This window comes from Tenrec ecaudatus, chromosome 2, assembly GCF_050624435.1.
Source record: "Tenrec ecaudatus isolate mTenEca1 chromosome 2, mTenEca1.hap1, whole genome shotgun sequence".
Lineage (NCBI taxonomy): Eukaryota > Metazoa > Chordata > Mammalia > Afrosoricida > Tenrecidae > Tenrec > Tenrec ecaudatus.
Window position 1 is genome coordinate 184789403 of NC_134531.1, and position 26160 is coordinate 184815562.

General features: G+C 41.5%; 1 protein-coding gene across 1 annotated transcript in view; it reads left to right on the top strand.

Moving 5' to 3' along the window:
* RANBP17 (RAN binding protein 17) overlaps positions 1–26160 on the top strand; it is a 388698-nt gene that overhangs the window by 238622 nt on the left and 123916 nt on the right. Inside the window, exons 15-16 of the mRNA XM_075543208.1 lie at positions 23038–23111; positions 24147–24227. Of these exons, the coding sequence (XP_075399323.1) occupies positions 23038–23111; positions 24147–24227 (155 nt within the window). The remainder of the gene's footprint in view (positions 1–23037; positions 23112–24146; positions 24228–26160) is intronic.

The following is a 26160-nucleotide window of genomic DNA, read 5'->3' on the forward strand; positions in this document are numbered from 1 at the left end:
TTGTCAGAGGTAGTGCCCCAAAAAATGAGCCCTCAGATCAGAAGGCACTCAAAATTTGACGGAAGAAGACCTGCCTCCTCGATGGAGAGGCGACTATAATAGCACGGATGGAGCAAAGGCTGTGGGAGGAAAGCCTCAGGACCTTCCTTTTCTAATGCGGGGGTGGGGAGGGGGCACAATTCAAAATGAGAAATCACTTCAGCCCGCAATTAATAACGAATCTGGGATGTACAGAGTATGAATCTAGCAAAAGTAGAAGTCATTAAAAATAGACCGCGTGAATATCAACATTCTAGCCATTCCTGAGCCATTTTGAATCAGAAAATCATATGGTTTACTATGCTTAAGAATGACACAGCAAGCGGAATGTGGTTGCGTTCATCACCAAAAGGATATTTCATGATCTATCTTGAAGTACAACATTGTCTGTGATAGGGTGTATCTATCTGCCTTCAAAGAAATCCAATCAAGACAACTATTACTCAAATGTATGCACCAGCCACTAAAACTAGTGATGAAAACAATGAGGAATCCTACCTGTGTCGTCCGGCTGAACTTGATCACACATGCAACCAAGATGCGTGTTAGAGACAAAAGGCAGTTGGACTGTCGTGTGCTTTGGACGTGTTTATCAGCAGAGATAAGACCCTGGAGAAAGGCAGCACCACGCTTTGGAAAATGGAGGGGAAGCAAAACAGAGGACGGTCCTTGACAAGAAGGAGTAACAAATTGGCTGCATCGTTGTCCTCAAAATGGAACAGTTGTGAGGACCAGGCAGTGTTTGGCCCTGTTGTCCATAGGGTCGGTGAGTCGGAACAGTTGTGAGGACCGGGCAGTGTTTGGCCCTGTTGTCCATAGGGTCGGTGAGTCGGATCTGACGCTGCAGCACGTAACTCCACCATCGTCGCTTTAGTTTGGTCAGAAGCACCACGTTTTATGAAAAAATGATGTGTAGTTGGTTCTGCAAGCAATAGAGAAACTATCGCTGCCTTCTTTCGACTTCTAGAAGCTACCTGAGCATGTCTTCTTGTTCCAAACTTGGCTAGTAGAGAGTAAAATCTGTCAGTGTGGTCTGTGCATGTGTTTCATAAGCCACAGACCAGCGAGTCCACCCCGACTCCTGTCAGCCCGATAGAACAGGGCAGAACTGCACAACCCCTGTGAGGCTCTGAGACTGTAACTCTTTGTGGGAGCAGACACTTCATCTTTCCCCCACGAAGCAGCGGTTGACTTCAAACTGCTGACCTGTGGTTAGCAGCCCAGCGCATAATCATTGCACCACCAGGTCTCCATTGCCACCCCTTTAAAATGTGTGTCCTTTTAAAATTACTTACCTTAAATCTAAGGAATGTATCTTAGTTTTGAAGAAGGAAAGAGAGAAGGAAAGCCTGTTAAGAAACAACAAGATAGAGACAGTAAGCTCTGCGTTTGCAAGTTGCTACTCTTCCTTCTGTGTCACTTGAATGGACCACCTGAGCATCAGTGAGCAGGTGTTGTGGGCGTGCGGGATGCAGAGGGGTGTGGGAGCAGAAGCCAGCAATGTTGTCAAACTAGCAAATGCCCTGTTTTGCGTAGCACCTGCTTTTTGTATTCAGACTGTCCAAACCATTTGCTTTTATATTCTCTTTTCCTACTGTCAGCCATTTTGGAGTTTTTAAAAGTTAATCGGACTATTTTATAATAAACTGGGAATGGGAATCCATGCCACTTTTTAAAAAACTTTGTACTTTTAGGCTTTTAATCCTCAAGAGAAATGTTACTTTGTAATTTAGGTGCAGTGCGTTGTCTGTTACATGATTAAAATATTTTAATCCCTTTATTCTCAGCCATCACAATTTAAATTGCCTAAGTAGGGTGATAACACTAAAAACAGATGCGTAGTGATTGGATGTAAATGATGCTTTATGTATCCCAGATCATTAGAAAAGGAAAGCAGTGCACAAGTTAATGAAAATCCCTAGTTCTTTATAGGCGGAGTCATTTTCTAAATATGCAACTGATGTTCTTAATAGAAATGGTGCTTAGAAAGGATGTGGTATACACCAGGTACTGTCTAGGCATTTTGTTCACACTATTGCTAAAACAAAGTGCCAGCGAGGCACAAGCAGTTTGCGCTTCTCTACTGACCTGGAGGTTTACAGTTCAAGCGCACCAAGTGGCACCGCAGAAGAAAGGCCTGGCTCTCTGCCTCCATGGAGATTACAGCCAAGAAAACCCAATGGAGCGCTTGCAGTCTGTAACATGGGATCACCAAGTCAGAAGCCACTCCTCAGCAGAATTGGTTTCAGATAGCTTAGCCTAACGACAGTTTTGCCAAGGTAGTCGTTTTGTAGAGGAACGTGGTTCTCAGAAGCTGAGAAACGTGTTCCCGTGACACTGGGGATTTGAACTCTGGTTTCTCGGCCCGTACTGCACCGCTTTTAAAACCTCTTGTCTGGTCACTCAGCTGATTCAATATGTACGAGAGGCTTCAGCATAAGCAATCAGGAGTGGTTCGTGGTACATAGGTGGGAGTGTGTGCACATTTCGTTTGCTTCTTGAAGCCGCTGGCTCTTTCCAGGCTTTGCGGGGTTCTTTTCTTTAGTCACCGAGAGCCCCTGTTGATATTGCTCCCCGGCTCCAGCCTTTTTCAAGGCTTTGGCTTCAGGAGAAAGTGAAGAAACAACGTATAAATGTTTCTAAACAGTTACAACAGCTCATTTGTTTTTTCCTTTAAAGTATCTATCTTTGTGGATATCATTTGGGCCTCCAGTGATCTTTTGAAATGAGAGAATGGAATGCTCGTGTTGTTAGCTATTTTTTGACCTTCATCTCTATCCAGAAATGTAGTCTGGGCAGAACGGACCAAGGGTGTGCAATGATTGAGGTGAAACTCAAGTGAATTACAAGCAAAGTATTGCTAGACTCTATCCATATTTAGACTTTTCGTTAAAGCTCACGTTCACAATAGACATTAACGTTATGAAAGTATGGAGCTTCTTCAGCTTAACCAGTTAAACATTAAACAGGAGGGTCAGATTTTTGGCGTTTTGTTCTTTACCGAGGATGTTGGTAGGACTTGACATTTTTAAAACACTTAAATGAAAGAATCACCTTAAAGTATGCATGAAGTTCAAGGGCAACTCTACTATCTGTGTTGGGTAATGAAATGTATGGAGCTTATTTCTCCAGGCACTGATAGGTTTGACCAGCCCATAAATGGAAGATTTCCGGCTGGTTATTGACGAGAACTGGAAACATCTGGGCCATACCACTAACCTTCTGCGGTGTGGCTATTACTGGAGGGGAGGCCACCAGGCCCTTCCTCGGGCAGTAATGAATCTGGGGAATCGCTGAGCTGATACATTGTAATTTTATCGTAATTAACATCGGCAGCAGTTTCTTCTTCTAATTCCTGGTCTAGCCCAGCCCTTCCTTTAGTTCAGGGAAATGTTCCTTCTCGCGCGGCCATCGAGTCAGTGAAGACTTATAACAACCCTGTAGGACAGAGCCGTCCCCGAGGCTGCAGGCCCGCAGCAGGAGGAGCAGCTGGGGCTTCAACGGCCGGCCTTGTGCTTCGCTGCCCAGTGGGTACGCTGCAGCACCACCAGGTTTCCGCAGCTCCGGGAAAGAGAACGGGAAATGTCACCGCTGCGCCACTTCAGCCTTTCCTTTCAGTCCCCAGCCCTAGCTACTGGAGCTACACGTTTGTGCCTGTAGCGCAACTGAGGCAGGGGGGGTTTCTTTCCCACACCCAGGGCTTACGAGAGCTATATGGTGCACATCTACCCGAATTCTCGTGAGCACATAAACACCCCCAAGAACGGGATCTATGAAGATAGAGAGCACTCTCTGGTCAGAGAAGTGGGACACAGAAATTTCTAGCTGGAAATAACTAATGGGAAGTATGAGAAACCAAAAAAGTAGACTTAATTGCCCAGGAAGCTCCAAATATCAAGAACACATGACACCAGACACCAGGCCACTGGTCTAAAAGCTTCTCCCGCACACCCGTCAAGTCCTTCCCGTGCCCTCACTGCAGGCCGTAATCCCTGCGCCGCACTTGCTCGCGCTTCGTTAAATAATGATGGTGGTGCTAATGCTCGCGCTCATGTATTGTTTATTACATGCCAGGCACGGTTTTGGTAAACCTCTTACATATATTATATCTTGAAAGCCTCAAAAATGTTTGTGACGGAAGTGTTATTAACCCCAGTCTACAGAGAAGTAGCTCGATTAAGTATACATAAGTAGCGGGCAGAAAAGATTTGACCTGAGGTCTATCTAGCTCTCATTCCACTAAATAATGAACTGTGTAATACCTAGCTTTGCTCTTTAAAGGGTGTTTTGTTTGTTTGTTTGTTTGTTTGTTTGTTTGTTTGTTTGTTTTTCTCTGTCTTTGTCTTCTTACCAGGATCGGAAGTCTGGAGGACCATGCCAAAGCCATAGCTCCTGTCTGTTAATACAGCTAGGACTGTGCAAAATTACTCACTGTTTCCTAAGTGACTGGCTGGGGATGAATTAGGTAAGGGTGAGAGTAGGTTTCATTGGTGGCAAAAATAGAGAAATTTTATTCTGGTAGGTTTTATGGTGGCAAGAATAGAGAAATTTTATTCTGATTCTAGCCATTTTTCTGAATTAGATCCTGTTAATAGCAGTGTTTTATTTGGAGATGGTGGATTGTAAGGAGTATAGTTTTAAAAATGTTTAATAGCTATATCAAAAATATTTGGGGCCAGATCAAGCTTACTCTTCTAGAATTTATTCATTATACAAACTGATTATCTACAATACTTGTAATTGGCCTTCTATGTGCAAGACAATGCAAGACCGTGTTGACTAGATAGATTGACTCTGCCATCACTGACAGGTAGAGGACACCGGCAAGTGGACAGGTCTTGATTGTTCAGTATGGTGAGGCCCTTGATTGACAGGCAGAGAGCCCTGTGAACATACAGGAAGACACCTAATGAAATCTTAGAGCAGTTAGGGAAGGACTCTGGGGGAGGGCTTGAGGTTTCTTTGAATGTCATTCAGTTCTGTGCATCACGTAAATGGTTAAGTAAGGGGAACGTAGGAATTGCACATTGGTGCAAAAAGAGGCTGGAAGACTTCAGCTTCATGATTTACACTTTCCTGTTTCAAGATTGCTTAACAAGACCAAAAATCTGAATATCGATGTACTTTAGATTGTTTTCCAAATTTAAAAGGTTGATAACGAAATAAATGAATGTGCCTCTTTTCTAAGAAGGTACTTATTAAAGTAAATGAATTTGCCCTACACGTCTCAATTGGCACAGGTTCTTGCCACCACACCCTGCTTCCACGCTGTCAAGATAAATGCCCGTTGTAACAGCAATTGGTTGCTGTTTCCTTTGCTTTGAATAAGGTAAGGTTTCATTTGGATGGCCGACAGTGAACGTCAGAAAAGTTATTTTTCCCCTAGTGGTCAGACTCGTCCAGCAGCATTGTCAGATAGTGAGAATCTTGATGTTGGGGAAGAAGCCATGTTACCATGGATCCTGAGAACTCCCCCAGCCATGAGTTCATTTTCTCCATCTGAACACAGGGTTCATGATATCTGGCCTTGAGTGTTGTGCGTCCATATGATGAGTGATCTGAGAGAGGCTAGGATGAATAAGCCCTCCCAGCCAAAAAGAAGAGAACCAGCGTAATCAAAGATTCAAGCTAAAGCTCGATGAGCGAGACCCCAGAGGGAAGACATCGAGCATTAAGAAGTTAGGTATCGGGGGACCGATCACAATGATCTACATATAACCCCTCCCAGGGGGGTGGGCAACAGAAAAGGGGGTGAAGGGAGACATCGCTCAGTGTAAGACAGGACAAAATCACAATTTATAAATTATTCAGGGCTCTTGAGGGAGGGGAAAAAATGAGGAGCCGATACCAAGGGCTCAAGTAGAAAGAAAATGTTTGAAAATGATGATGGTAACAAATATAAAAATGTGCTTGACATGATGGATGGATGGATGGATGAATTGTGATAAGAGCTGTATGTGCCCCCAATAAAATTATTTTTTTAAGTTAGATATTTTGTCAACAATTTTCCTTGGCTGCTAATTGAGAATGTTAACATTTTAGATCAACTACAGTATGTGAAGAGGTCATGATTTCAACACATATGGACATTTACTTTTAAAAAGATGCAAAGATAAGACAGTAACTATAGTAGGCCTCCCTGCTTCTATAGATAGATGGCTTAGAATTCATGACTGTAGTGATTGCCCTTTAAGAAATCTGTGGAGATGTTTTATTGAATTCATTTCTTTCATTGAATTCTTCAGAAAAGATGTATCTCATGAGGTCTTAATCTTTAATCATAATAGTCAAAAGAGAGAACAGTAGATCAGCATGGAGAAATGAATGTTACAGGACCTGGAACTTTCACTTGGTTGTCCAGTGGGCCTGTCACCTTGGAATAAAGTGGAAGTGGAACAAAGTCACGTGCCTTTTGAAAACTGAAGCATTGTCTGTCATGTATGCTTGAGCAAAGTTGCAGTTTTACAGGTATGATACCAAACGAGAGACAGTAAAGTAAAGGGCAAATGTCACAGCAACAATTACAGGAATTACGAGAAATGGATGAAATTAATAATAAAAGGCGACACACTGCCTCATAAGTACATGCTCATCATGAGGTTAGCGATCAGCGCAGTAAGCAAATATCCTGATTAATTTAACAGTCTCGTTCTGGAATTTCAGAATTCATTTGTGCATGAACAAACACAAAATAAATAACTTCCTCTTACAAAGTAAGGTTTTTGAAGCAGTTCTTGTGGATATGTGAAGATAATGTTCTTTTAAAAGGAAGATTATAACTAAGAAAACGTTTTAACTGAATATTTCTTAAATTAATCAAGTTTCTTTTTCTAAAAATACAGCATTTATTAAAGAAATGTACCATATTTGAGGGATGTCGCCCTATATCCAGTGAAATTGACTTTTCTAATTTATCTAAGGAACTGCTAAGAGCTTTGATTTTTTTTTTTTTAAGACTGCATGATACTAGGATCATGCATTTCAAAAGGGACAAAAAGGTGTGTTCTCGGGATACATCAAGTTCAAATTAATCCTGATAAGGATACTTTGAATACTGTAAAGAGTGCAGGGAGCAGTTCTGGGGTGTTTTCAGAAAGTGCAAACGGCGTAAGTGTGGTTACCTCCTGTAGACATTTATGGGATGCTGTATTTTGTCCCTTCATTTATTTGGCAAAAGTCCATAATTTGCCAGAATGGCTAATAGGACACAAATACAGACATTTCATGTGATGTACCATGTAAATGTAAACCTTTGTAGTTACATGTTTTTGTAGCAAGAGAATTGTTTTAAAAGGCATGTAATTTATTAGCTATCGGTAGCTTCTTTATTGCTTTGCCGCGCTGCAGTAATAAATAAAAGAAAGTGAACTGATTTTACAAATGGCACACAAGGTGCACATTTTGTGGGGAAAAAAGTCTTTTTTTAAAGAATTGGCATTAAATCCTTTTTTTGTGATGACAAAGAGGCTAAGAGTGCAAACTGTATTTTCTGTTTATCGAAAACAGTCTCTTTTTCTCGGGGGCATTTTTTCCTATGATCATCAAGGGATTTCAAAAGCAATAAAGTGTGGAATCATTGTTCGACTTGAACAGTATTAAAACTTAGGTTTTAATTTCAGTGAAGTAATAAGATTTGAACCTGTCTCACATTACAGCACTGTAAGGCATTTAGCAATTGTATTTTAAAGGAGGTTTTTAAAATGCAGCTCACTTGTAAGCTAACAGTCTGTCGGTAATTAATAGTTTTTCTTTAGCATAGACTGTTGTGATCAGACCAAGAAAAATCTGGGATTTTAGTAACACATTATGATAGTTGTGAGTGTTTATTCCTAATTAGTCTAAATGTCTAGTAATTTTCAGCTGATAATTTTCACCACACAAGGCTACAGTATGTCTTTGGACTTTTAAAAATGTGGCTGTACAGGTCTATTTTTGATGAGCTTTACATTCCACAAGATTATGTCACCTGGCTCATTTATTAACCAAGTATTTTTCCATCAGTATCATTTGCTAGTTTTAGGCATCTCATCTCATCCTTTGTATGTGCTAAAAAAAATAGTATTACTGCATTGGGTTCTATATGGAAAGCTAAACCCAGCCTGACAATCTGGATTCTCTGGTGCTCAACATTGAAACTCATCTCTACTTCTCAAAAAAGGCTTTAAAATATGAGCATTTCTATTAGATCAATGTGGCAACATACTTGCTGATGAAAGATTGCATTTACCATTTTGAATTGCTATTGAAAATAATTGCCTCTACAGAAGGAAACATCTGTACGGCAGCGCATGGTTAAAGCGGCCATCAATTTTTAACATTTGAGGCTTGAGCTATGACCTTTTGTGATGACTCCGAACAGTAACTGCCTCCATTAGCCATAAGTTTGTTTCTGTATTTTAGTAGATGGCCTAGACTGTAAATATTAGAGAATCTGAAATAAATCAACATATTATCCTAAGGATACAAAATGTAAGAGCTATTTGTGGTTGGGAACCTTTGACGGATAGTTCGGATGAAGCAGATGATTGCCTGCCTAGCGGATCTGGTCTCCATTGCTGTGCCTGCAGGCAGTTTAGTGCTACGGTTGTATATTGATGTCAGGGTTAGTACTGAGTGGCTAGCAGTGACAGATGTCTATAATTACAGGCAGTGCTTCCAGTATTTCTGAAAAGCCAGCTTATGTTGAACAATTATCTTATTTCTGCCTTGCCAAAGAGCATGTTCCAATTGCTAGTATTAGCAATGGTGAATATAGCGCTTCATCTGCTGCCTTGGGACAAAATGTGGGGAAAGCACTTGGTTATAAAACGCAAATGCAAAATATTTTTCCACACATTGAATTAGTTAAGTTCAGTGCTTTCCTAATTTTTATCTACCCATAATGTTTCTATTGAAGGCGTCGAGATATAAAGGCATGTTTGGTCTCCTTATTGGAATTTTGTTTTCCCCTCGGCCTGCGTGCCTCCCCAGTGCCTGGGTCGCCTGCTTTACTGAGAGGGTGTGTTTGAGCAAAGTTGGCTGTGAAACAAGTTTCTCCAGTGTGAATGACAGTTTCTGATTCCAAAATTGGAAATGCCTTTCCATGAAAACTCCCCCACACCCAGTAAACCCTTGAGGAGGGCTCTCTCTAAGTAAATGAGAAGATGTTATTGTGATGTGCTCAGCACTTTGGGCCACTGGTGGGTTTATATTTGCTGGGAATTGCAGTCTCTGTTTCTGTGCTAACCCTTCCCTTTTAGCCCTTTGACAGTTACTGCCCTTGATGGCCACTCCTTCTATGCTTCGTTCTCTTGCCCACTCTTCTTGCTCCTGAGAAACGTTCCGGGTGTAGGCGCCCCAGTGCTCACCTTCCCTTCCTTTCCTCCGGCCATCTGGACTTAGGAGACCCCTGCTGTATTTCCCCTTCTCCAGCAGATGCCGGAAACCATCTAACCTCCATATTTCTGGAGTTTCTAAAGACACTGGTGCTAAAATATTATCAATGCTGTAAATTATGAACTCTGTATTTTCCTTTATTGTAGAATGATATATGCCTAAGAATAATCATTTGAAAATATGTTTTAGATCTTCAACTCTGTTGCACAGTGTATTCAATTCCTACCTTGCGCTCAGTCCATTGCCGAGTTATTCCTTACCACTGCTCTGATCGTCTTCCCAACAATGTTCTGTGTGTGGTATAGCTAGCTCCATCTTATAGACTATCTGTTGGCATCTCTGTTCCAAGATTTCAAGGTTAAAGAACTTGTTTAGATCATTGTACTCTAAGCCCTCTTGAGTTCCCACTCTCACGTTGCTGAAGTTTGCATTTAAGCCTGAACCCACACAGGATCAGTGGATGAACTGTTTTATTTCTCAAGTAGAAAAAACTCTTGGCTACAACCACTGGTTGAGCTTCTAGTCCTGGTAGCCATCAGCTACAAGAGAACGTAGCTAGAAGATCATGGAATCAGTTCTGCTGTAGGAGAAGCAACTCAGAACCCATGGCCTAGTGTCACAGATCAAGAGTAGTGTGTTTTATGTTTGAAAGGCAGCCCCTTTTTTCCACCAACCGTGATAGCCCATGGGTGCTATTTTGATAACATAAATGTCTAATGAGGGTGCTCTGAAATCCCTTGTTCATTTGTATCAGTAAAGAAAACTTGGAGAATTGGTTGGAATTAATTATGTAAATTTAAGGTCTGATTCTTTATTGGACACAGGAATGTCAGTCAAGTTCTTATCTAGTGAGTTAAGAAGCAGACGACTTCGCTACTCCCATTCCTGTTACTGGATTCCGTGTGTCATGCGCTCTTATCTGTACCTGTGGATATGCTCCGGTCTAGCCAATACCAGGAGGGCAAAGGAAGGAAGTGGGGACAGGAGGGGAGGAAGGAGGAACTGATCCCAATAATCGACACATACACACACACACACACCACCCAGGGGGACGAACAGCAGAAACCATGGGAGAAGGGAGACAGCAGTCAATGTAAAATATAAAAATAATAATAATTTGTAATTTATCAAGGCGTCACGAAGGTGAGAGGAAAAAGAAGAGCTGATACCAAGGGCTCAAATAGAAAGCAAATGTTTAGAAAATAGTGATGGCAAGATATGTACAAATATACTTGATTCAATTAATGTGTGAATTGTTATAAGAGCTGTAAGAACCCTCAATAAAATGATCTCTTAATAAATATTTTTTAAAGAACTAGAGGTCTTGGAGACAGAAAACAACACTCGTGATTACTCAAAAAAAAAGGAGGATAAGGACCTGAATTAGGGATTGTAAGTTAGATGAATCTTTAAGATAGAAGATTTATCATGGACCACAAGCCATTCTGTTTTCCTTCTGTTGCCTATGCATCACTGTCGCTGCTCTTCTGTGTTTGGCAAGACATCCAGACTAGACCCCGAGCTGTGCTGCCCTCCCTCTTTACCCCGTAAAACTGTCTCCAGCATCTAGTCAGAACAGGCCAGAAGCAAAGGGACTGTCAACTTGGTGCACGCCGCACAGTATTCCTATCTGTCTACTTTCTGGCTCGTTATTAGTAAATGATCGTTGCTGATGTTTATTTGAAAAATTACTGTATACTAAAACTTTCCAAAATAAAATTTTCCACATTCCTGGAACTATGCTGGCAGTGTTGGATATAATATCCATGTGAACACAATGATAGTAATGACGAACACAGATGGAAATTCTACTGTGTGCTGGAACTATTTATTCTAAGTATTTTGCATAAATTAGTTAATCTTTCTCAAAATTTCATAAATTTGATTCTGCCTTCTCCATTTGATATCTGAGAGAACTAATGCTGAAAGACTAGAACAACGGGTGGTTTCGAACTGATGGCCTTGCAAGTCACCTGTCTCAAAGTAGTAAGTGCAAGGAAATCTAGTCTTAGCCTTCACAATCTACTGGTAGGTACAGCACCAGACTACTTCATGATGTGTGATATTAGTCTTGGTCATACTAATATTTCCATTCTACAGATAAAGAAATTGAAGCACAGTGAAGCAAAGTTATTTACCTAGGGTTGTAGTGGTCATTAGGAGCCCTCGTGGTGTCGTGCTTGCACATGGGCTGCTAACTATAAGATCAGCAGTTCAAAGCCACCAACAACTCTCATGGAGAAAGACAGGGCTTTCCACTCCCTTAAAGAGTTACAGTCTCAGAAGCTCACAGGAGCAGTTTTACTCTGGCCTAGAAGGTGGTCGCTCTGAGTTGGCTCGCTGGCAGTGAGTTGGCAGTTTTAATTCATTAAATATCAAAAATGTATTGAGCGTCTATTATCTGCCATGTGCTAGGCTAACAAATAGTGTCACATGACATATTACATTCTGTATTCCTCCTAATTAAGAATGCCCGACATTTATACATTTGAGTTTATTTCTTTCTTTCTTGTTACTGAGAGCAGACTGTGCAGCCTGCACGTCCAGTGGCTGATTTTCAGAATAGCAGTGTCCCTCAGGCAGACGACCGTGCAGGTAGACTGAAACATACACAGGCTATTGCTGTGTTTAGTTCCTCCTCAAAGTTAAAGCAATGTTAGTATTGGAATTTAGTAAGGAGCCTTATAAAAGTGAACTCATACTTACAAACTTTAATGTTTTCTTTTTCTAAATCATTTTATTGGGGGTTCTTCCTGCTCTTATAACAATCCATACATCAATGTATCTAGCACATTTTTACATGTGTTGCCATCATCCTTTTCAAAACATTTCTACTTGAGCCTGTGGTATCAGCTCCTCTATTCCCTCCCTCCCCCATCCTCCCGCCCTAAGTGTAATGTTCTCATTAACAGCCTAGTATGAGAAAGTTTTGAGTGCACAAAAGAAGTAGTAACATTTTCAACTAAAATTAGAGAATACTTATCAAGCAAAAGGAAATCACTGATTTGACAAAATATATAGTAAAAATGGGGATAATGTTGCTGACAGGCTTGTTCATTCCTTGGTCCGTCATCCCTCTACTGGACTTGTAAACTCCTGAGCCTTCTGTCCAGTAGTTCTTCCCAGAGGGTTAGTGAGTTGTGTGTCTCTTAGGAGCAAATGCAGAAGTGGTTTTATACACGTGAAGGATTCGTCCATAAGTATTACTACAAAATCTGGAAACCTCTGTTGAACAAAAATACACAATGTGCAGTTATTGTTCTCAGCGTATTCTCCTTCTAGATCTACACTTCCGAAGCCCGTGTTTTCCTCGCTAACCCTTCCTTTAAAATATCTGGATTCTATGATATGATTATCCCTCATCTCAACAACAGTATTGCATCGCCAGAGACTCAAATCATGTTCTTTGCTGTGGGGAAGCAAAGAGAAGTCTGAGTGGGACAAGTTGGGCTTGAAGTGTGGGCGGGATAATAGTTTTCCCAGTGACATTTTCACAGGACAGCCCTTGCTTCCCATGGTGGATGTGCAGGTGCATTGTCATGATGGGAGGGACAGTAATCAGTGTCATTTTCTTGACCTTTTACTCGCCGTTTCAAGTTTGCCATTTCCTTCAGACTTCTCCATAATAAGTCCCCATGATCCCCCCATGTCCTTCAAAATGATCTATCGGAATTTCCGCTCCTTACTCTTCTGAGCTACCTCTCTGCCTTGAATCTAACTGATCTCATATCTCCTCAGAAACCACTGCTTTGATTAGGCCTTTTTTTTTTTAATCAGCCTAATGAGACTAAGACAAGTGTGATACTGAAAGACTTTGTCTGCAGCCCCCACTGAGGGAAGAGACATGCTGAAGCCTGTTTAGTTTGGGACAAATGTGTGCGTGTAATGAACAAGAGCCCTCGTAGCAATGCTTGTGACTTAAGCTCGTAGAAAATGGTATATGGTTTCAGAGAGGCCGTATTGAAGCCGAAATAGAGCCATGTAATAAGAAAGAAACACGTATGAATAAAATGAAGATGTTAGGAGTGAAAATAGGTACCTGGTGAAGTCTTAACGCCCACTGTTATTCTGTTTTGATGTGTCTTTAGCGGATCAGGGAAAAGTGAGGATGCAAGGATATGGTCCAAGTGGTAGGAGACACGATGCAGTTTATACTTCTCTTCTGAATGGCTACAGAAATGAGTTCTGTGTATTAAAGGTGTACATTTGCCCATCGTTTGACCCAGTTCCCACACTTGCACAATAAGAGTGCTCATGGGAAGCAACAGAAATAAGAGATTCTTAAAAACCGTCAACTGTCAAGGATTATTTATAACTTGTTCTTTTAAAGCTCCCTCTGGTAGTTATTTTCTTGAATTATTCCACTGAAGCATATTCATTGTAATGGCATCCAGCCATTGACTCGACTTCACCTTGACAATGCGCATGGGTGCTAGAATAAAATCATAAAGTCCCAAGAATATTTTAAATGATAATCTCAGAGATCCTGAACCACTTTTTCCCTGTACCTGAAGTTGGGAAAGCCTTCTGCTCCTCCCTTATTTCTAGTACCAGGTGGCAGGTGCCCAAACCCTATGCTTTTCAGGTTGTACGCCTGAGGAGGGAAGAGCCCACAGTGCCAGAGAAGGATTGGAAAATAGCGAAGGTAAGTTAAATTGCTGGTTATAGAAGCAGATCACCAATCTCTATGCTTGTCTCACCACAACCCTGATTCTTGACACTAAAATTGTCCTGTGGTCACTGAGAGAAGGGTAGGGCTAGTTTGTCTTGGTTCCCTTTTTTAATCACTATAATATCCTATAGTTGCATTTTTCATACCAAATATTAAGCAGTCAATTAATTAGCAGTATTCACTGAAAAGACTGATTAGTGTGGTTGTGAGGGGTGAAAGTAGCCCAGCTACTTTCTTGACTCAAATTTCTGAGTGGCTGATTCCAGTCAATCATACCTGAAAGAAGAAAGTTTGGTGTGGCTGTGTTAAACAGTATCTGTTATTGACAGTGTTTAAAGCACTGTGTGCCCTATGTCAGAATGTGTTTCTGGCCTATGTTTTCCCAGAGGTATAGAAGATGAAATAGAACTCTCTCGTTGCCCAGGTTCCTACCTCCACTATCACCTTCTCACAAACGTCTTCCCAGCATCAGCTTCTTTGCTTAAAGTCGAACCCTCTCGGTTTTGTACACGGCTAGTACAAAGAAGTATAGATTGTTCCCGAAATGCCCCTTCAGACCCTGGTCCGACAGCCCTCTGTGAACACTGTCAAGCCTTCTCCCCGCAGCCTTGTGCCGTAGCCTGGGTTCCTTTCTGATTGTGTGGGCATGGAGAATGGATATATTCATTTACCCAGGACTTGCCATGCCTCTCTTTGCAGAAGAGTAGCTTAACAGAAGCTTGGCCCCGGTCGTGGAGTGAGTTGGCAGCCAGCAGGAGCAGAGCTGGGTCGGGACAAATGTACACTCCCCATCTTCTCCGGTTGGCTTTCAGCTGGTTGCTCCACAGGAGTCTTTCGCTGGGCTGTGTACCCTGTGACCAGTAACTGGTGCACTCGACCTTGGTCCCTGTTGGCTAGTGGAGGCCTGTCGGGAGGGATTAGATTCATACTGGTGGAGATCCTTAGTCAGGGGCTCCCTGAAGGAAAAGGAGGCAGCCAGCCAGCTTCTGTTGAACAGGTGGTAGTTAGACCCTAGATCTGGTTGGGGAGGAGGAGGGAAAGAATCTTTCCAAAATTACCAGCCCTGCTGGTTTTCACACACTGTACTTGTACTCCTCTTTCTGAGAAATGATTATTTAGAAACCAATCCAAAAAATATCTCTAGCAGCATCTGGAGTCCTCTAACTTTTCCACCTTCCTTAGCAGTCTGGATGTGGGCCCAGGCTAGGGATGGACACCCCACTGCGGTGCAAGCAAAAGAGGAAGCATGTTCTTAGCCATGCATCAGTGGAGGCCCCTACTGGGAGAGGGGATTATCACAAGGCAGCAGGCAGCCCTGCACCCCAGCCTGCTGAGTTCACATGTGTGCCACAGGATGTGGGGCGAAGGCAATGTGAGGCCAAAGTGGTCGCTCCCGGATGTCTTGTACAAGAGCTTACTCAAGCAGAGTGGGAATGCTCGGTGCACGTCCCCTTAGCAAGATGGCTGCCACAGATGGTTGCTTCCGAAATCCCAAGTGCAGGAGACACTCGCCTGCGTGCTCCTGTGACACTGCAGTAGCCAGCTTTGCTGTATCGGGCGCCTCTCTATGCCACTGAAAGAGGCAAGCTGATTCCCAGCCCTTTGCCACGTGATTTCCACCACAGCTTGGGGCTTTTGAATTAAATTTTGACAAAAGCTTTTCATGCCTGACTTTGGTCCTGTAGTTGGTGATATTTTTAAATGATATGACAAAATTAGCCAGTCAAGATTGAAAACGACTCTATTCAGTGGCACCGAACATGTGTGTGCAATATGTAGCGCTGATGTTTGTGATATTGGTTATTTTGATGTGCTAAGTTCACTGTGTTAGTCATGTTTTATTCTGCTGTGAACATTAATGGAAAAGTTCAGTATCTTTATTTCCAAATGGTTTAGATCCAAGTCATTAGATGGTCTATTAGATACCTCCTTCCAGCGCCCTCCCCCTCACCCCCCCCCCCCAAACACCTTTCGCTCTGACAAAACTCACTGACTGTATTAACCTCGAGGAGGCTTAGAGCCAGGACCAAGATATGCAAGTAGGTTTCTTAGTCACACCCAGTCCTGAACTCTCGTCCCAAGGAGCATTAATGCTTTCCTCATACTGCCTCATGTCTGGGGGTGGGTTTACTATACAGCCAGTTAAAACCCTTGATTGATTAGATATTTCAATAGATTGAAACAGTAGTTTTAAATACATAACAATTGCTTTTGTTTTAAATTATGTGGTATCAGTGTTGCATTACTGGATGTGTTTGTTTCGTAGAATAAATTGGTTCTGGAAAGTGTTATCACTTGATGACAGGAGACTGTGTCGGTTTCACAGCCCTGCTCTGATTTCCTGCCTTGAGCCTGCTCACAATGTTCTGAAGCTTTCTGAGAAGTTATAACGTTTTAAGCATTTGTAGGAGGCCTAAGGGTATTGACTTACTGTAATTTTCTGAAGATTCATTATCCAAAATCTTAATTCATTATAACAACTCTTATGAAAACCTATAGAACCAGTATTTTCTCTTATTTTCTTATTTGCATGGAATGAGAGATTCATTGTTGTTTTTAATTTGTTTCATGTGGTGCTTTTGAGTACATTTCATAGAGGGCTGTTATTGGATTTCTGTGACTGTCATTATATATCCATACAACCTTTAGGAACTAATATGCTGGGTTTCCCAGTTCTATAATCTACTTCAAATTTAAGGATTGACATAATTAGTTTCTTCAAAGTTATAACTAGAATGTTAGCGACAAAGCTGCAGCTATCCAAGACCACGAATTGGACTAAAAAAGAAAGCAATTTTAAAGAATTATCATAGCACATGCTTTTACTCTTTATTATATTAATCTTACAACTCAAAACATTGTTGCCATTTGTGTGTTTATTCCTCTGTCTGGTTTTGCTGTCTTTTTTTAACCACGTGTAAAATCGCTCAGACTGCCTGCAGAGGCACAGGCAGGGTTTCTCGCTGGCTTAACTGAGAAATGAGAAAACACGTTGGGTCTTTTGAGACATTGTGCAATACCCAAATGCTCTTTTTCTGAAATTCCTAGGACCCTCTGCAATAAACTACATAAGAATAGGAAGACAAACACATTTAAACGGGGTTTTCTGTTTGTTTGTTTGTTTGTTTGTAGCAGGGCATCTTAATTCTGTGATGTTAATTTCTTACAGTCTAACCTATTTCTGTGTTTCAGAATTAGCGAAATGGGAGACTGGTTTAGATGGGTGATTTTTCTAGCAGCTAGGGTAATAATCAGAGTCGTCATCTAAGGTAATAGCCACAGTTAAGAATTGAACTACTAGACAAGAAATTGGTGGTTCAAACCCCCCCTCCCCAGAGATGCTTCCTGGGACAGGCCTGGTGATCTGCCCCCCAAAGATCAACACCTTGACAACCGTATGGCACAGGGGCCTGCTCTGCCACACATGAGATGGTGGGTGCTGAAAGCAACTCTGTGGTAACTGGTAAAGATAACAACTTAGTAATAGAAAGAAGGGTTCATGTCATGAAATTTTGAAGCAACCGTTTGATACCTTGGACACACAGAGTTTCTGACCTGGCCGAGAATGTGCTCATTGTAACTGAATATACAAGTGCATACAGGTGAGACTTCCCTTATGTATAAGCCGGCTTGAAAGGGTGCATGGAAAATGGAATTAAAAGATCATGGGATTTTCCATGAAGTTTTTGAAAGTTCTTGGCATATACAGCAATTTCAGTTGGCACTGCAAATTTTAAGGTTGTGTATGTTTGTTTTAACCTTCAGGGTAAGCACATTCTTACCTTTCTGTGAAAGGCCTCAGAGAAGGCATTCACTCACATCTTAACCTCCTCTGGAGAAGGCCCTGACAAGGAGTGGGAGGACAAACAGCACATTGGTGAATGGCAGCTAAGGGCCCGGTCTGTTAGGCATTGTGATTTAGTCTTCCCAAGGCCCATTAAAGTATTTTTATTGCTTCTCCTAGTTTATAGGGAGTCTCTGAACCGAGACTCAGAGACTTTAATAGCCGGGTCATGGCAGATGTAGAATTCAAATTCCGATATCTTTGGGGCCAAAGCCTATGTTTTTTCTACTTGGCCATGTTTATCAAGGTAGTATTCTACACACTACTAGGGATGCACACAAATAGACACATGCTCTGACTGGACGAGGGGCGGTGTAGTATGTGGAAAATTAATGCTCCAACCAGACCACCTTCTAGTAGCCATAAGTGCAGGGTGGCAACAGTGGGTGCGCCGAGGCTGCAAAGGAAGCAAAGAGCTCTCTTTACTGGATCCAGGAGAAACCCTGCCAGAAATATCATTTAAGCATTACAACTAAGCTTTTTAAATAACAAAATTTTGTCAGTGCTCACCCCAGTAGGATAGGATTACGGGTTTATTATTTCTACTGGGGGAGGGGGGATGAAGCCCTGAAACACACCTTTTTTGCAGTGGTTTCCTTTAGTTCAATATTATGACTAAAATGAAATTGGTCAAGAATGCACATTACAGCGTTACAATCTTTTTATTCATTCAACCAACATTTACTGAATAATAGGCGTGGGAGATATTTGCCTCCCTTCGAGAAAGAAGGCGCGGGCAGGAAGCACTCATTAGCACTTGTGCTTCTCTGGCTATGCGAAACCTAACCAAGGGCATGACCATCCATCGACGGAACTACTTTGTGTTTATCCATCCTACAGCGCAGTAGGCTTAGTGTCTTATTTCTTAATTTTTGCTTAAAATTTTTCATTATGGTCAGATTATCTTAATTGATTCTAAAATTAAGTCACGCCCCCCTGCGGCCTCCCTCCCCTCCTCCCACACACACACAAAGCAAAAACACAGCCACCAAATCAATTGTGACTTCTAGAGATCTATAAAAGGTTTCCGGGCTGTAAATTTTTACAGGAATAAATCCAAATAAAAACAACTCACTGCTATTGAGTCCATTCTAACTCAGAGAGACTCTAGGGACGGAATAGAACTGCCCCTGTAGTTATCCAAAGCTGTAAATCTTTTCAAGAACCAAAAGCCTCATCTTTCTCCCATAGAGCCCCTGGTGCGTTCAAACTTCCTACCTTGTAGCTAACAAGCCAGCGCACACGCCACTCTGCCACCAGAACCCCTCCCAGGAGCAGCCGGTCTCGTCTTCCTCCCTCAAGGAGCTAGGCATTTTGAACTGTTGACTCTGCAGAGCTAATGTCCACGTGCTTGATAATGCTGCCAAGGCCCCTTAGACAGGGCAGAGAGGCTATAAACTAAATTAAAAGGCCGGTTGTTGGGGGGCAGGGGGGTTGGCTCTCCTTGCATCCCTATGCTAACTCCTGCAGACAGACCTCCAAGACACTGCAAGTTCAGGTCCAGACCACTACAGTAACTCTGCTATCACAATACAGTGGCTTATGTGAAACCTGTTGGTTTCCTAGTGCATATAAAAGCTTTGTTTGTGCTATAGTCTGTTAAGTGGGCAACACCATCAGGAAAAGTTGGAAATTGTGAGAATTACTGGGATGTGGCACGGAATCTCCAAGTGCGCCCAGGCAGTTGAAAACACGATGTCGATAGACTTGCCTGACAGAGGGTCGCCACAAGCATTCAGTGTGTAAAAGAACACTCTGAAGCACAGTAAAGTGAGGTATGCCTGTTAGATCCTGTCTTAAAAACGAGTGCTGTGATATGTGATTTCTTGGTGTCATTAAAAAAAAACTGGTTTTTGAGAACTGAGGAAAGTGTTGACTGATGTTGAAGACACCAAAGCACTGTGCTAATTTTTTTGCTTTATCATAGTTTCATAGATGTATCCTCCCTGGACAAATTGCTTCTCACTCCCCCCACCCCACCCCCACACACACGCATACAATTACTCTACAAAGGGTTTACTATCTAGTATATAATTACATTCCAAATGTTTGGAGACATTTTCATATTATCCGCATGTTCTTTGAATGATAGGGTGCCTTGGAAAATGCGAGACAGTCTTTGAGAAAAAAATGCTGTAATCTTACATTGATTTTAAATGACCCTGTCACACGTGAAAACAAATCAGATTGTTGCTCTTAATGAGCTTTTCAATTTACTATTCAGTAGATCAGATAAGTGGATTTAAGAGGTAATGATCCTGTTTAGTACTCAAGCTTGACTGTCAGACCCTCGTAGTGGAGAGAAATCCCCAGGGACAGAAGCGTTGACACAGTCTGAGATGGGATAATGGGAATCAAAGCTAATGGATGGTAAAAGGAATGGGGCGCCTTACAGGAGGATTGTGGATTAAAGCGCTGCGCGTGTCAATGTTGACTGGTTTTTCTGGTAGCGTATTGGGTCGCGGCTGATGTGTGAGACTCTGCTCTGACAGCAGAGCTGCCTGCCCAGCTTTCTCTTCCCTTTGAACTGAGGGAAGGCGCAGGAATGCTTTCCTCGGAAGAAACGCCAGTGTGAAGGGATCTCCATCTAAAAATCACATTTCAATTATTTTCAAAAACACTTTTACTCCCTACTGCAGCATGAATAAAAGCATCAGTAGGTGAATTCTGAGCTTTGTCACAAAAAGTAGCAGTTATAGTCTTGAAATTGTGAAACTTTACAAAAATGTAAGGTAATTATCATATTCAGACAAGAACCAACGCAGAGGAGGCAGAGAAAGGAAGGTGGGGACATACAGGGAGCGGAAGCCAGCTCGGTGGCATAATCTCGTTGTCATGTCCTTTTCCTCAAGCCAGGACGTTAAACATGCAGTTTATTACTCGTGTGGTGTATCTCGAAGGCCGCTCCCTTGTTCCATCAGGACAGTGTGCTGGGCTGTGCGGGCCCGTTGAAATGATACCTCTTCCCCGCTGCTTTCATTTGGGCTCCGCGAGCTGCCTTTCTTTCTGCTTCCAGTCGGAGCGAGGGTAGTCAGCGGCCGTGGAACGGAACAGAAGTGAGACAGGCAGGCCGACAGTGGAGTGGGGTGCCGGATCCCCGCTGTCATCGGATTCTAAGCATCAAGCGTATTTGAAACAGGGGCTGCTAAAATAAACTCTAAAGACAGTTGTTATAATAACTACCAGCTATTTGTAGGCTAAACAGTACACGTAGCTTTCTGTGTGTGTGTGTGTGTGTGTGTGTGTGTGTCTAGTTCTCTCTGTCTTCTCTGTTCTAATTTATGATCATGTGTCCCTTGTCCCTGGAATCCAACATATGCTTACTAAGGAGACCTTCATTTTTCATTGTCTGTGTAAGTCACATTAAAATGTGGTCCCGGTGGATCAAGACCATGACTCTGGCCGTTCACCGCACATTGAGCACGCATGCGTTATTTGCTTGGCAAACACTGTGTAGGTGCTAAGGCCCAGGACCATTCCTCCTGGAGTCCCGAGGCGGTGGGCAGCCGAGCAACCAAACAATTCTGATGTGGACAGACAGTGATGGGGGAATGGAGCACAAAGGAGAGCTCCATTGATCCTGCCTGGGAAGCCAGGAGAAGCTTCTGAGGAGGTGGCATTTGAATAGTAATAAGAAAGAGAAGGAAAAGGCTGAGTCAGGAAAATGAACTCCACATGAGAAGCTTCAGTGAGACATTAGCCTTGCAGGACGACTTGAAGTTGGGGGAAATGGTGAAGCTGCGCCATGTGGGGCCCCTCTTGTGGAGGGCCTTGAGTTACCATTAACCCTATCCAGATCCAGTTTTCCTGGGGCCCCATGAATTCATGAGAAGAAAGGTGAGCATGGGAAACTTCCCTTTCTACATACCCGGCCCTAGGTTCTTCATGCTCTTTTCCCTGTCTCCCCCAAGCATCTTACAAACTACAGTGACAGCGTCAATCTCTAAGAGACGATGCCACCCTAATAGACAGGTCACAGGTAGAGTCGGCCTCGGAAATCAGCAGAAGAGACATCAGGAATTTGCACCCCAATCTTCCTTCCCTTCTCTCACCCCCAGCCCCTCCTCTCCACATACCTGCTACTTCCCTCCATTTCTTCTACATCCTCGCCTCCCTTACCTCTCCCCTTAAATTCACTCTAACAGCCGGGGAACCTTGTGCACGTAGAACCAAGGATGGCAACTCGGGCACAAGCTTCTGGCTTGGACAGGGATGAAGTCCGAACTTGAGATTCTGACAGTGAACAGTCTTTTGCCCCTGTATAAGCCTGTAACTCTGGATGGCTTGGGGGCCCTTTAACTTTTCTTTTGCCTTTATGACCTGTCATGTCAGACTGCTGTTTACATACAAAAAACAGAAGGCAAAGGAAGTGGAAGCCAAATTGCTATACCATGGAAAGGTAAAATACAATGACTGGGGATAGAAAAATCACAGGGAGTAACGAGATCAACCCAACGCTCGGCTTTGCCAGACTCCCAGGGCACATTCCGCTGGAGTGAAATGTTTGCAAGCGTACCGTGGCTGGGATTGGGACTGAAATGTTGTACCCCAAACTCAGCAATCAGTACTCAAAACTCAGTGGATTCCAGCCGGCAATCCTTAAGCATGGGGCTTCCATTTCAGCATATAAGTAAGACCTGCTTCTGGATTGGGAGATTGAGGAACACTGAAAAAAATCCCTCAAAATTGTTTGCCCTCCATTAATGTTTGAAACCTTTAGTTTTATGCCTGCCTTACATGACCCTGTGTTATGACGTTTGCTGAAATCCAGACTAGATGCAGCTTCTGTTGTGTTAGAGCCATTTGCCCAGGCACTGTCCTTTCTGGTCCTTTGCAGGCTTGTCCCCATCATTGAGAAAGGGATGATGTACCATTTTGAAAGAAAAGAAATTATTATCTGGTAGGGTGGGAGAGAGAGAGATTCCAACCAAGTCCCTTTCTAAAAGAAGTAAAGTTAAATTAAGCCTTTTCCTTTGCTACTCTCACTTCCTCTCTATTACAGCATGGACACAACAGATCCTTAAATCTTAAATTTCTTTCGCCCAGTTTGAATAGACTTTGAAAACGTGTTTATATCAGGCGTCTAACCGTGCAGTCTTTCCTGCAGGTATATGCCCGTATGTCAGAAGTTTTAGGAATAACGGATGACAACCATGTTCTAGAAACATTCATGACGAAAATGTAAGTTCTTTCTTTGGCTCTTTGATTTTTCTTTTATTGTTTGAAATCTGATATGTTGTTGCTGCTGGTAGTTGCGGTCAAGTTGATTCTGATTCTCTTTACTGGGTTTAAATCTCTTCACAGATACCAAATTGTTTTTAAATAAATTTATTTTGAAATTATGCTTTAATTCTTGCGATATTACACTGTACTTAACTAAAAGTTCATTTATATATTTAAAACTGAAATGTCATCTGAACAAGAGTGTAGTTTGTGAGGATGCACACGCAACATCAAAAGGCGGGTTTGAAAAGTTGACTGACACTGAACTCGGCAGGCCGCTTAGAACGTTTTGTGGTTTTTCTCCTCTCCTCTGCTCTCCCCTCTCTCTGTTATTTTAAAACCCAACCAAGAAGTATTTGTGATGTGAATAACTACGAAAACTCGAATTACCTTAATTCTGGCCATTTAGTGGTTTCAGCAGAAACCTACGGCTGTTCATGGAAGACTGTCCTTCAGCTAGTTTTATAACACTTTCAGGATTACCTAGTTTCTACTCTGACAGTTAACTTTGTGCACTGCAGCTATAGCCACATGCCCCCCACCCCCTAGGCACTCTATGTGGACAGACCACCCTGTCTTGCTAATGAGAAAGAGGTAGATACAGAGAACAGAGGTTAGAAGTAGGGCTCAGAGCCACTTCAACAATAAGTGAGCCTTGCACTTTGATGGTTGATTTCTTAACAGCAATTGAACTTCTGTTTGACTCCCTCTTTAACTCCTTCTTTCACACGGTCATAGTTGGAGACTAGTGTTGATTGTAGATTGATTGTGTGTAATTTGAATGTGCTATGTAAAAAGAAAAATTATATTCTATTGGTCTTTGAAACTGCTTGCCTCTCTAAGAGATGCTTGTGACGTTGATCATCTAATGTACGAGTATATACATACAAGTTCATAGCAGTCTTTTTTTATATGTACTAAATGATGTATCGTTTCCATGGTTCTCCCTACTCAAGCAATTGTCAAAACCTGTGTTTGTTGTTTATATTTTAGTGTTACAAACCTTAAATACTGGGGAAGATGTGAGCCTGTAATTTCAAGGACTCTTCAGTTCCTCAATGACCTTTCTGTTGGATATCCTTTTTACTATAAGTTTGATGTTGTATGTCATCACCCCTAAGAGTGCCTTCTGTTGGCCAGGTACATTCCTTGTTTATCATTTTTGCAGGTTTTGGGGTGGGTGGGTTGGTTGATTTTTATATACAATGTCTTCATTGAGCCCTGTGTGTAAGTGTGTTCTCTTGAATGGTTTATTTATATTGGCCGCATGTGAGGAAGCACTTTTTCAGAGTCACAATTGAATTTATATGGATGTATAGATCCCTAACTAGTGAAATTTATGTTCTACTCACCCAGATTAATCACTTATTAAATAAGAAAAGTGTAATCAAATGTGGTTTTAGTTCATTGTTTTTCATAACTAATAGGAATGTCTTGTTCTGAAGCAAAATGTGGTAACGACTTTTAAGGTCAACATCTTCTAAAAATACTACCTTATGAAGACTGACTCCTCAGAGTAAATACATTTTCAATATTCTTCTGTTGAAAGGACATTATTTTCATTAGTTGAGACACAAAGGATTAGTAGAAAGAAAATTGTAAGTTTTATGACCACTTCTGTGCTTAGCCCTCCCAAATCAACATCTTTTTTACGCTATAGTAAGATTTTCCATTTTAAATTAAATGCTTAGATTTTTCTCTCCAACAGATTTTTTTTAACCAAAAATCATCTGTCTCACTAGAGTGTACCTGACACTTGCGTGGTTTTGGCAATAAGAGAATAGCATGTGCTTGTCTTTTCTGTGTCAACTGTCATGTATGTAGGAGCTGTGGAAAGTAAGTGTTGGTTTAGTTAACCATCAAGATTAGCTGATATTTTAAGATAAGAACAACATTCTGAAAATGGGTGGAGTCGGATGGAAACCTTTAATATAGGTTCACTCCAGGAATATGTTTGTATTAGTTAAGTTTAAATTGTGCTCCTTGGCAAACCATAAAAGATTTCCAAAGTATTAGACACCCACTTTTGTGCTGGAATTTAATATGCAACTTTTTATTGGAAAATAATCGTCCTTGTCTGGCAAAATCCACCATGCAATATTTCTGTTAGTAGGTATAATGCAATAAAGACAGGGAGGGCTATTTATCACTACAAATTTTGAGGATTTCAGGATTCTTTTTATTATTTTAATATATTTCTTTGATATTAAATCAGAAAAATGATAAATTACACCTGTCCGGGCTGTTTTTCCTTTTTACTGGAAAGTGATGTACAACCCAATTCCAGTGGTCATTTTGGCTTTTAAAGATATGTATTTTTCTTATTAAAAAAAACTCAACCTATATATTTTTTAATAATAATGCTGAAATACTCTTTACTTCTAACATATGAAGCGGTTTATAAGTACTTCCTCGTATTGCAAACTCCGGCCTTTTCACAGTGAATTACTCGGAAAGCACATTACGTGGAAAGAAGCCTATGTTATTCCGTAGTGTATCTATCCAGTGTTTAGATATGCCCTGTGTGTTAAGTTGAAATGGAAGCTCAATATGACGCCAATTTGATTTGTATTCTTTTCGGTGTAATTTGCATAATTGCTAATTTACTTGTATCTGTTTTTAAGATTCTCATCATAAGATGTTAGATATTCTTTAATCCTAAAATTGTAATCGTCTATATTGTAAGCTGTTTTATTTCTTTTGAGCATTTATTTTTTTCTAAAGTTAATTTTTTTAAACTCATATTTTCAGAAAACTTACTAAATAAAAGTTTTAAATCTTTAACACTTTACACCAAGGGATGTGAATGAGCTCAACATGGATACACTGATTTATATTTTTTAACAATTATTTCAGGTTTGCATATTTAGAAATATATATTAGCTCAATTTGATTTCAGTGCTCAGTTATTTGAATTATAAATCATTATGTCCCTTCCAGCTGATCAGTCGTGAAATATCTTTGAATTCATTTACATAATGGAATACGTGAGTGGTGTATCTATTTC